The sequence below is a fragment of the Chionomys nivalis genome, chromosome 13 (genome assembly GCF_950005125.1).
Source record: "Chionomys nivalis chromosome 13, mChiNiv1.1, whole genome shotgun sequence".
NCBI classification, from domain to species: Eukaryota; Metazoa; Chordata; class Mammalia; order Rodentia; family Cricetidae; genus Chionomys; species Chionomys nivalis.
Window position 1 is genome coordinate 37,727,686 of NC_080098.1, and position 15,727 is coordinate 37,743,412.

The 15,727-nt window shown below is 39.0% G+C and overlaps 1 protein-coding gene across 1 annotated transcript in view; it reads right to left on the bottom strand.

The window, feature by feature from the left end:
• Positions 1-1,124: 1,124 nt before the first annotated feature.
• Positions 1,125-15,727, bottom strand: part of Sugct (succinyl-CoA:glutarate-CoA transferase) — a 704,072-nt gene continuing 689,469 nt past the window's right edge. Inside the window, exon 14 of the mRNA XM_057787829.1 lies at positions 1,125-1,542. Coding sequence (XP_057643812.1) covers positions 1,379-1,542 — 164 coding nt within the window. The 3' untranslated portion in view covers positions 1,125-1,378. The remainder of the gene's footprint in view (positions 1,543-15,727) is intronic.

Below are 15,727 nucleotides of genomic sequence, written 5' to 3' on the forward strand. Positions count from 1 at the left end.
TGTTGAAGAGCAAAGCTGGGATTGGGGAAATCCTAAAAAGTTAGAGGATTTCCTCTGAAAAGTCTTTAGGGATACTTTCTATTTGGTATCCTTGATTCTAGAGACATACCATGCCTTACAGCACCAGTAAGTGGCTCAAACCATCCCAAATAAAAAGAAAACTACCTTTGAATCAGTTTGAAAGATGAATATCGGCAACTTAGCTTTAAATTACTACCACAGTATAATGGCAATGCGTTATATGTATGCCTATGGCCATGAGCGAGGTCATACCAGGACACTGAGCACGTGATGCCTGATGACCTGGTCTGCACCTGGCCTATGCAGTTTCCTGTGGCAATTCATTCTAAAGCACATATCCTGATTACTTTTTATCTTCAAGACAGATTTTTCTATAACTGGAATTCGCTGACAAATCAAAACACAAAGACATGATTCTGTCTTCTATAGAGATCTTCAAATTATAAAGAAATACTTCAAAATATAAAGAAATATTTCCCCCCTTTACTCTGTAACATGTATCACCTCACATTTATTTAAAGTGTGCTGCAGTTGGCTATGTCTCAAAATAAGGTAGCAAGGGAGCAACCCCTATGCTCTCTCCCACGCACAAATACTCACACCCTAAATGAATAGGAAGAAATTGGTCTTCCATCACAGTATCACCAGGGAAATGAAGCATACAGCAAATATTCACTCCTTATGGGCAGAGAGGAGCTCAGTCTTACAACAGACATCAACAAAATTCGTGGTTCAAATTACAGACTAACAAAGGGTTTGTGGGTTGGAAATTAAGTTCTACTGTTTAAAATCAATCACAGAGACTGTCATTCTGCTTATTGCTCTGACTTCCTAACAAAGATTTAAACGAGGACTTTATGTACAAGTAGAAAATGTCAAGAGTTCTGTTTTTTTTCAGGCTTGTGTGGGTGGGACAGGCAACCATTTTAGGGCATTAAGGCAATTAAAATAAAGAGGGCTTTTTCCAGAAAAAAATATTTTTTATGTTTGGTTTTATTTTCAGTTGACAAATCAAAACTACAGTTTATAGTGTGATATTTCCATACACGTGTACATTGGGGAGGAATCAAATCGAAAAAACATTCCTTTACCAAACAGTCACAGTTCTTATGGATGAAAACAATAGAATTAATCAAAGTCCACAAACCAACAAATTATTTTCTGGGGAGCAAAAGGTGAAAAGAATAGTAAGGTTTTCAGTGGGCACTAGACTTTAATTCTAAAGTTACCCCAGAGATTCCAGGCAGAAAATCTGCAGTTTCCACTCAGCCTTTCAGTGGGATCAAGACTAGGGACAGGCATGCACAGAGCATAGTCTGGGCCAGCCAGGGGCAGTTTTCTGATGCGGTCTCCTCTGTCACTTGGTTTCATGTTGTGCTATCACACCAGAGTTGAGTAAGTCCCCAATAGCCCTGTCATCATATCCGAGGACCTCTTTCAGAATGTGCTCGGTGTGCTCTCCCAGCAGGGGAGGTGGCTTGGCCTCTGACATCTTGAACTTGCTGTATCTCACAGCTGGACCTGTCGACGAAAGCAAATGAAAAAGTCAGTTGATGACTGACCCTGAGAAGCTCATTACTCAAGTAATGGAGCATTTCCAATGGACTGCAAGATTTTCTGCATTATGTATGCTCTGTATCTGCATCACTGTTTTTTTTTTGTTTGTTTGTTTGTTTGTTTCATTTGTTTTAGGGTTTTTTTTTGTTTTTTTTTTTTTTTTTTTTTTTGCTGGGGGTCCAGGGGAGGTTCTTGAAGTTTTGATTGCGAGTCTAGCCTTTAATGTCTGAGCCATCTTTCTAGATCATATGTAGCTTTCCTTAACCCAAATTCATCCAAATGTGCAGTGACCTTCCAACCTGCACATCCATATGCGGTGGTCTACATGTCTATACCTGGTATGTTCTTTAGCTGTCCCTCCTACCACAAACACCTTGAGGGGTAGAACATTGATCTGGGAGGACTGGAGGTCTAAAAGCACGATGATCGTAGAGTCAAAGTGTCTGTGATGCTTGTGATCTAGCCCAAAATGAAGGTAATGCAGAGTGATGAACTCATTGTCTACTACACAGTTCTAAAATTTAGTTCTATATGTGTCAAATCCTGACTCAGACTCTTGTCCTTGGCTTGCTTATAGTGGTACTAGAAGTGGTACTGAATACTGTCAGAGACTTGTATTGGGACCTTGGGATTCATATTTTTTAGGAGAACCATCTTGGTCAAATTACTTACCCTCTTGGAGCTTCATATTCCACAACTGTAATATAATCATGTTTACCACACAGACTTGAGGTAAGGATTTAATTGAGTAAACAGAAAAAAAAACACTAAGTAAGAATTCCATAACCCATAATAATACACAAAACTTGCTGGCTATTATGCTTAGGAAAGCCACGACATCTCTCTTGAATCTTGCAGTTTAAAGGGATGAAGATATTTACTGTCAGATATTTGACAGAACTGAGTCATTGTAAATAGAGGAATTCTAGCAATACTTTCAAAAATAACTACAATTGGTTTTATTGTTCCCATTCTTCACATAACTAAAAGAAAGCTGGGAGAGGTTTGGCACAAGTCACGTGGCTGATGGCGTGAAGATGCAACTGTAACCACAAACATGGTCTCACATTAAAAGTTGTGTGCTCATTTTTCCTAATATGATCCTCCACGGTCAAGCTGGGCATTTGGGAATGTATTTCAACAAAATTCATCTTTGTTTACTCATTCTACATTAACTGTCTTTTATATCTCATGTGATTAGGCTTCAAGGTTGCAAATTAAGTAGTAATCCCTGCAAAGGTTTGTGAAGTAGCACATTCTGTCTGTAGAGAACTCATTTGAAGGTTCCAGCAAGAAAGCACAGCTAACTATTCATGTACTCATGATTGAAAACTGGTCCTTATCCTTCAGGGAAGGTCATTTTCTTTGATAGTGGTATGAAACTTTAGGAGGGGCACACATGGAATGATGAGGGAAGAAGTGGACATCCATCTAACTAGTCAGATCAGTCAGATCAACCATAGTGGTGAGCAAAGGTGAGAGATTAAAGCCACCTTTGCTTGATATTCTCCATTTTGGTCTCTTAGGTTTCTTTTTTTTTTTCTAACATCTATCTATCTATCTATCTATCTATCTATCTATCTATCTATCTATCTATCTATCTATCTTGTTTTCTTTTTCAGAACTGTGACCATGCCCAGTTTTCTGAGCATGCTGGGCAAGCACTCTATTACTGAGCTATATCCCTTGCTCCTCTGCAGCCCACTCTTGATTTGAGCACTTCAAAGAACAAATCAAGAAAAGCATGCACAGTTAACAGAATGTCCACCAGTCCAACAGAAACATCACTTGGAGAATTATATTAATAAGAATACTTATGCGCATGCTATCTGACAGAGACAGCACTCAGGCAAGACACTGCCACATTCAGGGCACTACCACATGACCTCATCTGTAGACCTAGGATAACTTACAGCTGACACTTAATGTTTTCCTTTCTCTGAAGTGCAGCAGAGTTCATTGCTTTTTCACATTTTCCTGGAGTATACTGTATTGGAGAGTTCCATCAGGGTTAGTTCCTGCCCAGTAAGGGAGGACACAAACAACCACATGACACATCGAAAGACTGAGAATGATGAGTGACAATTATTCTGTTTTACTATGTCAGGGTCACTGATCTTAAAATCAGTTGTCATGAGAAAGACAGATTGGGACTAGAAACAGGACTTAATTCAGAGGGTTGTGTGTCTCAGTGTCAAATAGCTGATCTCACTTAGCTCTGCTTGTAAGCTTCGTAACAGTAGAGACCACCAGTATTTTATTACAAACAAAATATTAGTCAGTTGTTTTTTGAAAAAAAAAAAGCTCAAAAAGAATTCTCAGGAAACACAAGAAGTCTTAATGTAGATACTTTCCTAGTAAAATCCCTCCTCACTTCTAGAATTGAGGATCCCCCAGAGACTTAGTCTTGTCCCAACCACCCTTAAATTTAAGTGTTTATAGATAAACTGCCTTGACTCAAGAATTATGGTTCATGTCATATTCAATAGAGTAAAAAATATGTCATCAAGAAAAGAAGCCAGTGATAGACATCTAAACATTCATTCTTTACTAGACAACCAGTCAAAGATCATCAGGAGCACGAAGGTCACACAGAACATAAAAGAAAACACTGGATGACCAGAGTTGGCCTAAAACAAATCAAGGAGAGAATGCTACAGACATAAAATTGACAATAGTTAATGCTTCTTTTTAGTGCTATATTCTAAGTTAGATATTTAGGAAATAAAGTAAAATATATTCCAAGAATTTAAGACAAAAGTATAAACAGACTGGGAAAAAATGAGAAAGAAGTCGAGAGTTTTTAGAAAAAGGACCAGAATCCCAGAAAGAAGAAAAAAAATAAGGATGGTTAGTAAATTCTGCACCAAATGCTACAATGAACAGGAAGAAGGCAAGTTATCATTAGATAACAGAAAACCCAGTATAATAATTAAGTTAACATCTTGATATTTCACATAAGTATTATAAGGCATCATTAAAAATGGCAGGTCTTGCCAACCCTTAGGTGGCTCCCTTACCTAAGGTATGAGATTCCCTGCTCCCCTATCCAACCTTCCTTTATCCCCAATCACCCCGATTCCCCCAGTTCCCCTCATCTTCTCCTTCACACTTTTCTCTCCCCATCACCCCTCATCCCCTTCCCACCCCACCCCCAAGATTCCAATTTTTTGCCCATCAGTCATGTCTATTTCCCATAGCTGGGAGGATATCTATATGTTCCACACTGGAGCACTGGACTGAGCTCCCAAGGTTATAATGAGGAGCAGAAGGAGAGAGAACATGAACAAGGAAGTCAGGACCATGAGGGGTGCACCCAACCACTGAGACAGTGGGGCCGATCTATTGGGAGCTCACCAAGGCCAGCTGGACTGCTACTGAAAAAACATGGGATAAAACCGGACTCTCTGAATGTGGCGGACAATGAGAGCTGACGAGAGGCCAAGGAGAATGGCACAGGAACTTTCATCTGGCGATAGATCGAGAGAGAGACAGAGACCCAATTTGGAGCAACGGTCTGAGCTCTTAAGGTCCAAATGAAGAGCAGAAGGAGGGAGAACATGAGCAAGGAAATCAGGACCACGAGGCGTGCACCCACCCACTGTGACAGTGGAACTGATCTATTGGGAGCTCTCCAAGGCCAGCTGGACTGGGACTGAATAAGCATGGGTTGAACCTGGACTCTCTGAACATGGCGGACAATGAAGGCTGATGAGAAGCCAAGGACAATGGCACTAGGTTTCGATCCTAATACATGAACTGGCTTTGTGGGAGCTTAGCCTGTTTGGATGCTCACCTTCCTGGGCCTGGATGGAAGTGGGAGGACCTTGGTCTTCCTGTAGGGCAGGGAATTTGGACTGCTCTTCAGTATCGAGAGGGAGGGGGAATGGACTGGGGGGAGGAGAAGAGGAGTGGGGATGGGGGAGGGGATTGGGGGGAGGGGGCAATGTGTGGGAGGAGGGGGAGGGAAATGGGAAACGGGGAGCAGTTGGAAATTTTAATTAAAAAAGAATAAAAAAAAAGAAAAAGAAAAAAAATGGCAGGTCTTCTTGAGGTGTAACAATAAGGTAGGAAATGATTTGTCTCAAAATGAGCAACATCAAAATACTCAACTGTTTCACTGGTCTCTACTGAAAAGTAGAAGAAAAGACTGTACATCCAACTGCTACAGGCAATTCTGTTAAATCCAGAATTGTCTATCTAGTCCAATGATTAGTCAAACATGAAGACAGGCAGATGATTATTCAAATATGAAGACACTTTCAGTTTCAAAAACTGTATCTAATAAGTTGCTTCAACACAGCAGCAAGAAAATATAGAAATAAATGGAGCTGAGAGCAAGAGAAAGACAAAAAACAAGGGGAGGGAAAAGACCTACTTAAGAGTATAGAGGAAGGCAGTCTCAGTTTAACAGTGTGGATCTGAGACAGCAAGTCATGGACAGAGAACAAAAGCCTTCAAAGGAAAATCTATAAAGACAAATAGGGCTTTAACAATATACCTGGTAACCAAAAGGCAGGAAAACACAATAATGATAAACTTCTATTACACAAGAAAGAATTATTAATTAGAAAGTATAGAAAAAAGAAAATTCAAGATCCAAATTCAAAGCAGATCCAAAGTTTTGGCAAGATTTTGTCATGTTTGGAACATGAGCAAAGAAAAACACATGTGAACTTGATACCTTAAAGATCCATTTGAGTAGTTCCCACTACCTTTAACACCTTACTTCATTGTTTTTAGAATAATACAATAAATTTTTTGGCTTATTTGCCTGTATCTCTGATAGAAGTGGACACAATGTCAGCTGTGTTTTCTAGTGAGTCTTTGTTGCCTTCCATGATTCCTACAACATAAAAGAAATGGTGGTCATGGGTCAGCCGCCAGAACAGTGGCAGTGGAGTAAAGGCAACTGGAGCCTAGAAGCTCTGTATGCCACAGAGGGCAGAGCCAGAGAAGTGAACCAAGTCCTTTGGAGGAGCCCAGAAGATGGTGAGTGAATCCCGATAACTGAACATTGAGTTATTTATACTGTTGGAGTTCAGTTTTGCTTGGCTCAGATTGTGACTGTGTCCTGGAGAAATACAGAGAGTATTTCTTTTATTTTTTATTTTAATGGAGATCACAGTTGAGGGACTTTGAATATGAAAAGAAATTGGCTGTTTTAAAGGGACTGAAAATTCAATGTAAGATCTTGGTGGTAAATAAGAAAGGAAGGGTTGCAGCTTAAAAAAAAAAGAATGGTGACAAGCCTCCATTCTTTGATTTTTATGAATGTGGACTATGCCTCTGATTTCCTATATCACAAGACCTGTGTATACAGTAAAGACTGCTGTAGGCTACATTTTACTGATGAGAAAACGAAGGTTTTTATAGACTAAATTGATTTTCTAGGTTAAGCTAGGATTATAACCAGTGACAGATCTAGGATAAAAACTCTAGTTTTGACAGACAAAATCCTAGCACAGAGAAGAAGCAAACACAAAGTCCTACCACTAATCAAGAAGCTATTTGTGGTTGGTACCTGCTGTCAAAGGGAAAGTGAGCTTTCTCCTGTAAAGTGACCCTGAGTATATCAACTATACCCCCAAGGCGAGCTCCGTGTCCAGGAGTAATTGATCAGTACAAAATGGAGTTCATGGTTTTTATTTGTTTTTACTTTTATTGTTTTGTTTGTTCAATGTTGGATTTTTTATTTTTTTTCTAAGTTTTTATTTTGAGAGAGAGCAAGAGAACATGAGTTTGGGTTGGTAGGAAAATGTGGAAGATCTGGAACGATCTGGGAGATGAGAAATAATATGATTAAAATATATTGTATGAAAATATTAATAATAATAAAGGCTCCAGTCTTTAGTCTTCATAGTCTGTGTTTGCTTATTCAAAACAATTACTAGCAATTAAATATGTGTGAATAAATATTATTTATATACTAGTGATTTTATCCATTTACTTATTCCACTTACAAATTTTGAGTAGTTATATCTCTCTCTATCAAGATTTGGTCTAGATTATTTCATTATGTATTATCCTATAATGTATTTTTGACCCTGCTGTCATGGAGATATTATAATTTGCAACAACAAGGCAAAAATAAGCAAATTGTTATAGTTTGATAAAAATCAAAAATAATTATAAACTAAGGCTACAAGAGAAAAAATGCTATGAACACAGTGGATAAGAAGATGAAAAACTAATAAATGAATGGAACAGTCAAAGAAAGCCTAATTAGTGTCACTGGGAAAGGCTTTGAGAGTTTAAAAACTCTGCCATTTCTTGCTTAGTCTCTTCTTGGTGTTTGTAGGTTAAGATGTGAGCCCTTGGCTCCCACTTCCATGTCTTTGTTCCACCATCATGGTTTCTAACCCTCTGGAACAGTAAGCCCAAATAAATTCATCCTTATATAAATTGTCTTAGTCATGGTGTTTTATCACAGCAATAGAAAAGTCCTAACACAGAAGTTGGTACCTGAGAGAGAGCTATTGCTGTTACAGAACTGACAATACTATTTTTTTTTTTGAGTAATGTGGAAGACTTTGTAACTTTGCACTAGAAAAGTGATTGAAAGATGTAAGTGGACATTAATGTGTCATCCTAGTAGGTATTTGGAAGACAATAGTGCTGAGAGCTATGTGGACTGTGGAGGCCCAGTTCAAGAGGTTTTCAGAGAGAAAAATATTGACAATTGGGCTAGAGACTGTTCCTGTGATATTTTAAGAGGAAAAAATAACAAAAAACTGCCTGTTTTCAGTCCATGTCCTAAGAACTTGCCTTAGGCTAAATTTAAAAGTATCTTTGGAGGAGGAATATTGATTTGACCGTTGATCTACATTGGAATAAAGAGAAGGGTATCCTCAAGGCATGTACTCACTCAGCTGCCTACCAACTTGTGAAAGAGAGAATACGGCATTTTCAGCTCCTGGAAAACAACCACAGTCATAAATTGGTAGTAATGTAATTTAATGTCCATCACAGGAGTCTCTGCATAAAAGCCCCAAGAGGACAAGAGGCCCTGAGCGGCCATTTCACGAAGCTGTATAAGTGTAGTCTGGCTTGCATTGGAGATCCCAAGATGTTGGAGACACACTGCTGTGAGATACATGTTAGAGAGAGCTGCATTCAGGGAGAGGAACCAGCTCAAGACGGTGGTATATGTTGCAGGCAGCAAAGCCAGAGCAATCTAAGCCCTTTAACACTGGATAAGAAGCTATGGAACTTGATGTTTGTCCTGATGAGATTCAGTGTTACTTTTATCAAGTATTTTTTCAATATGTCCCCATACTTCCCTTTTTGATTGGTAATGTATATTTTGTGTTTTTATGTATTTGAAATACATAATTTGATTTGAGACTTTGCCAGGAGTCTCAGAAGAGATCTTAATCTTGGGACTTTTAAGAAGTGCTGTGGTTGTGCAATATTATGGAACTTTAGAAGTTGAACTAAACATATTTTCCATTTTTACGTGGACTCAGGTCTATAGAGATCAGAGAGTGCAATGTGATAGTTAGGACGTGATATTACTCAGTCTCAGACATCTGAATACTTGGATCCCAACTGAGGGTATTGTTCAAATAGAGTTAGGAAGTGAGGCCTTGCTGGAAGAAGTATGTCATTGGGCTAGATTTTGAGAGTTTAAAGACCTGTGCCAATTCTAGTTTGCTGTCCCTGCTGGGTGCTTGCAGGTGAAGATGTCAGCCCTCAGCTTCCTGCTTCTATTAACAGGCTTTCACTCCATCATCAGGGACTCTCACTCTCTGAAATTGTAAGCCCAAATTAACTCTTCTTTCTATAACTAACCTTGGTCATGGTCTTTTATCACAACAATAAAAAGTAACTGATACACCCAGTAATGGGGAAAGAATGGAAGGGGAATCCTTTGCATTTAAAAAGAACAACTGGTATAGCCACAATGGGTGGAGAAGTTTTTAAAAAAAGAAGTTATAGGTGGGTTTTTTTGGATATACTAAGTTTGGGTGCCTATGAAACAAGCAAGGATTAAATTTGAACACCATTAACTTTCTAACTCTCAAATTTAGTGATGAGAGAAACCAACCAATATGAATGTGTGTGTGTGTGTGTACTCATTCCTAAGCATATATATGTTACTTATTATCATTAAAATGTCTTCATTCCAAAGCAATATAAACAATGCATTTATTCAACATCTCTGATGCTGAGGTTTCCACAACTGGTCAGAATGCAGAGAACAACTGATTGTAGGATGGGTGCCTAGTCCCAGTTGATAGATCTACAACATAACTCCTATTTAAGCCTCATGGAACATAATGGGAGAAGGGTAGAAAGATTGTAGGAGCCTAAGGAAAGGAAGTGTACTGTGAGATTGAATCTCCTAAAAATACAGCGAAACTACACCCATGAAACCTCAAAAATATTCAGATATTAGGCGTAAAGCAAAGGATAATGAGCCTATAGTCCATGACCCCAGAAAATCTAGGCAACAAGGTGAACCCTAAAAGAAACATATATAGATCACCCTGGAAAGAGGAAACAGACAAGATTTATGGAGAAAATTGATAGCATGGGGGTGAGGGAAGAAGGATGGGTGGAAGGGGAGGAGGGGAAAAGAAGGTGAAGTGGGGAGGAGAACTTGAGGAAACAGGATGATCGAGATGGGGGAAGGGCAGAGAGGGAAAGCAAGGAAAGAGATATCTTGATTGAGGAAGCCATTATAGGGCTAGCAAGAAACCTGACAAGAAATTCCCTGGAATCTACAAGGGTGATCCCAGCTAAGACCCTAAGCAGTTGTGGAGAGGGTGCCTGAACTGGTCTTGCCCTGTAGTCAGATTGATAGCTATCTTAAATTGTCATCATAAAACCTTCATCCAGCAACTGATGGAAGTAGATGCAGAGATCCACAGTGAAGCACTGGACTGAGCCCCCACAATCCAGTCGAAAAAAGAGAGGAACGATAATACGAGCAAAGGGGTCAAGACCACAATGCGAATAGCCAGTAAAACCGCTGGCCTGAGCTAATGGGAGCTCACTGTCTCCAGTTTGACAGTGGGAAAACAGCATAGGACCAAACTAGGCCCTCTGAAAGTAGATGACAGTTGTATTGTTGAGAAAGTCTGTAGGGCCACTGGCAGTTAGATCAGGATTTATCCCTACTGCTTGTACTGGCTTTTTGGAATCTATTCTCTTTGGAGGGATACCTTACTCAGCCTAGATGTAGTGGGGAGAGCCTTGGTCCTTCCTCAAAGCAATGTGTTAGACTTTGTTGCCTTCCCTTACCCTGTCTGAGGAGTAGATGGGGGATTGAGGGGGAAAGGTAGAGGGAACAGGAGGAGGAATGGTAATGGGGATTGGGATTGGTATGTAAAATGAGAAAAAATAGTATTTTTAAAAAATAAATTATAAAAATTAGTATAAAATATACCTGTTTAAGCAAGATCTGAACAATGACAACAACAGACATACTAATGTGGAAGAGGAAAGTCTCATGGGTCCTGCTCATAGGCAAAAAGCTACAAGCAACCAATGACTGCTGGGAGGAGAATTAGTCTTCCCCAGGGATGAACCCTGTAAGTTTTTAGACAATACCATTGGAAACATATACATCCAAGAAACACTAAGGGAATTCAGCAGGTTGTACATGCATATACATAATTAAAGGAAAAGAAGCCATGGATTTGAAAGGTAACAAGGGGGATGTACAGGAGGAGAGGGAAGGGGTACATTTAAGCTATAAATATATTAATGTTAAAATTGAGAAAAAAACCAAGCCTAAGTTGTATATGTAGATTTTTCTGTACTGTCAAAGCTCGTTTTGATTTTTAAAAACTGGTATATAAAGTAAATTTTTCTTATGGCATTTTCATGTATTCTAATGTTTTGGTTAATTTCTTCTCTACTCTCCTTATTTCCCTGTCCCCCTCCCCAATATACTATCCTGGCCCCAATATTCCTCTTTTCAGGCTTATATAGTATGTGCACTATTCCCCCCCCCCCATCTCCCTCCCTCAAAGCTTATGTTTTCACCTCTCTTGGGCCCCCAAATAGTTTTTTGGCTTACATCAACATGACCTTACTTGAATCTACATATGAGCGAGAATGATGACATATTACATACTATTTTAGTGCTATCCATCTCTAAATTTCATGATTTCATATTTCTTAATAGCAGAATAAAATTCCATTGTATATATTGCCATATTTTTATTATTAATTCATCTGTTGGTAGACATCTAGCTCCCAGACAATGTCTATTGCATCAAAAATGTTTTGTGTCCATAAGAAGAAACTTAAATAACTAAAAAACAGTCTCTCTGAAGTTCAATGTTTAGAGATAACTTCAACTATTTGTAAAAACTAAAAAGCTACTATTTTTGTCATTAATTTATTTCTAAGTTTATGTTTATAGGTGTTTTGCCTGCATGTATGTCTGTGTGCCATGTGAATGCAGTGACTGAGGAGCCCCTAAGAAGGCAATGGATCTTCTGGAACTGCCTTTGCAGATGGCTGTGGGTAGCCATGTGGGTGCTGGGAACCTGAACCAGGTCCTCTGCAAAAGTAACAAGTGTTCGTAATTGGTAATTGCTGAGCCAGCTTTCCAGCCCCTGGCCTTGGTCTTTAACAGACCAATCTCATGGTAGAACTTAAGACAGTTTTACTTTTGAAAGAATGCTTCGCTTTTTTTCCCCCACAGCAAAATACAAACAAAGCAACTCACAATTCTCTTTTACTTAGAGGTAAACTAAATGCAACATTCTCCTTCTGTGCTAATAAAGGCAGTCACAATGAAGCACGCAGTAGAAATCCATGCTATACTTTCTTTCTCTTAAAGTAGAAGGTGCTTTGGAAGTATGCCTCTTCTTTTACTTCTTTAACAAACATTAGTCATATGCCAGACCCATTAGATGTGTTTTATATATTTGCTTATTTGGTCCCCAAGACAAAGCCAGAACTCACGCTCATCACCTACAATTAGCAAACGGGGAAAACTGAGAGATGCAGGGTTGTATCACCTGCTCAGGGCTGCAGACCTAGTGAAACAGAGCTCCAGGTAGTCTTGCTCCTGAACCCCAGTCCTGTGTGAATCTGCTGCACGATCTCCTTGTATAAGAGCAGCACAAAAGCGGGAAACAATTATTTCAGTTTGACAATGAACTGAATTCAGGTTTCTTAAGGAAGAATTTGGCAAGGATAGCTTCAGGCTTCATCAGTTCATCAATCTGTCTTCTTCCTTTTCCTAGATTAGAGACCTCCTAGATTTCTTATGATGCCTGTATCCATTAATAACTCATCATTTAAATTAAATTGTTAATTGTCAATGCTCCCCATGTAGAAAGTCATGTAATTACATCACCACCAGCCCCTGACAGTTTCTCCTAGTTCTACGAGGCAATGCTTTCCAATGCCCTTCTTTCCGCTCATTCAGAAAGAAATGAAGTTTTTGCTGTGCTCTCTGGAAATCTGTCTGGTTAAAGACACAGGGAAGGCCAGTGCCTGGCACACTAGAGAATTCCTCAGACTAGCCATGTGGAGTTTTCCATCTGTGGTTTGAGGCCCTTCAGTAACAAAACCCTGGCTGTTTTGTCTCACCTCCCTTTAGAAAACCTCCATAATTCTTAGGCTGAAAGGAGATCTACCCAATCTACGTGAGCATCCCAAGCTACCATTTATCCAAGTTCAAGCCACTTATCTGTAAGCCAGATCAACTTAATAACACAAACAGTTGCAGGAAACAGAGGTAGCCAAAAACATGTGGGAAACCATAATGAATATTCAAGTAACGGGAACATAATACCACATCATCCTGAGGGAAGGGATTTGAACAGTCCCTTTTTCCAGAACTGCATGCACCTCCTGTCTTAATGATGCATTTCCAAGGCAGTGAAACAGCCTCTTGCTCACTCTGCCTCACACTAAATGGCAGCTGATCAGCACAAAGGGTTAAGTAGTTAACACAGCAGGCAAGTGTGATCAGTGGCGGTAAGAATAACTAGAATTAAAACCAAATATATCTGCTTTTGCTTACTGTATTTTTTCTTTTTAATTTCTTATATTAACTTTTCAAGAATACTTAAAAGCAAACATCTGTCAAATAATGTATGAAACATTATCTCAAAATGTTTTTATTTTGACTACTTTGGCCCTTTGCTAAGATCCATGCTGTGGATAGCAAACATTTCATCTTCAGGGCTTACTAGTGTAGCAAGAAGCCAAACTTCATTTTTCTAAAAATAATGATAGCTTAGTATCAAAAGATTTCACAACTTCCCCTTCAGAGATTGAATCCATCATTATAACAATAACAATGTTTTTTATATGTCATCTCCCAGCCATATAGCATCCAACTTGCCAAATGGGACCATACAGTTAGAACACATTAAACCCATTAGATGTGAGATAAAAACAGATAAGACCATTTAAATAGCATGCAAGAGAGGCCGTAAGAGAACAAATATGGCTTGGGAGATCTTGAACCAAAGAACTCAAACGATGGCACTGCTTATGGGGTCAAACATTCCAGAAACTCAAGGCAGCATCTGGTGTGCGCCACCAACTGTGCTGAGTCCTCAGTGCTTCACTTGGAGTTCAGAGGAACTTTATGTAACCTCTATTCTGATTCATTTTGATTCAATATTTTTAAAAGATTTTGGTTTTTAATTATGTGTACTTGTGGGTGTCTGTGTGGAGGAATATGCATATGAGTGCAAGTCCCTGCAGAAATCAGAAGCAACAGATCTTCCTGAAGTCGGAGCTACAGGTGGTTGCGAGCAACCCTACATGGGTCCTGGGAACTGAACTCTGGTCCTCTGGAGGAGCAGTCAGTTTCCTTAACTACTGAGCCACTCTCCAACACTTGACTCATTTTTTTAAAACTCAATACCACTATTAGAGTCTCATATCCATCTATTTTAGTGGTTCCATGATAGTCATCAGTGCTGTTCAACAATTTTTCAACTTTTACCTTTTAGAAATATAAATGCATTGTCTGTTTTGACCCTTGTTCAGTTGGGCCAGGCCATACAAGTTCTAGTGAAGTGTGAATGGATGATATTAGACTACTCCCTGCAGGGCAGAACACTTGCTTAATGCAAGTATAGTGCTCTCCTTTCTTGACTAGCAAAGTAAGAGATAGTAACTACTTCAGCAATGCAAGGCTCTGTGAACTCAAAATGGACTCACATACAGCATGAGCACAAATTACATCATGTTTAAAAACACTCTATGCTCCATCCTGATTGTGATCTGTGCCTCAGTTTAGTACAGAGACCTATATGCTGCAATCAAACAAGACCTTCACTGAGCAACCTCTTAAAAACTAATTCAGTCCAGACATTCAAAATACTTTGAAGCTGCATGATAATAGTTATTATTTATCGAATACTTACACATGTTAAGCATTTGGCAGAATACTTTCCATATATTACTGTGTCACATGAACTAAATGACACAGGTATGGTTAGAAGGTATGATTATAATGAAACCCTTTCCTCAAAGAGGAAAGCAATGTTAAATAACATTATCAAAATTGCACAGCTTATCAACTAAAGAATTTCATTAGAACTTAGGCTGTCTAAATACAAAGTGTATGCTTATTAGTACAAGGATGTACTTCCCCTCTGCATAATGTAGAAGAAAATCTGGTCTCATATCAGTGGCTGAATAAATACCGCTCTTCAGCAGATGGTGTTCAAAAGCAGTACTGTTTCATAAATACTTATATATTTTGTGATTGCTAATCTATTAAGGCATGTATCTTTCATTTGAAAAAGCAATGAGAAAACTTGTATTTTTGATTTATTTCTCTTATTCTAATCCACCGAAATGTCATAGTAGATTATCCATTTCCTATAGGAAAAATATATGGCCCATAAGGAAATGCTATTCATATTTACCAGTGAGCAAGCTGTGTCACCTCCAAGTACACGACCCAAACTTTCTACTGAGGCTTCTGAAAAATGTCCTGCTGGAAGATGGTCTGTCCTACAAGTCTCTTGCCAGCACTCGTATTTGTTTCTAATCATTTCTCACACTTCTGAAAATGTTAAGGAGGGTGAAGAAACACCTTGCTGACAGCATGCTCATTGCCAAAACAATCAGCTCTTCCCTTTCTTTTTGCCTTCTAAAATTCAAGTGTTCGATACAGGCTCTTTGGGTGCATTCCCAAGAGTTTGTTTGGTTA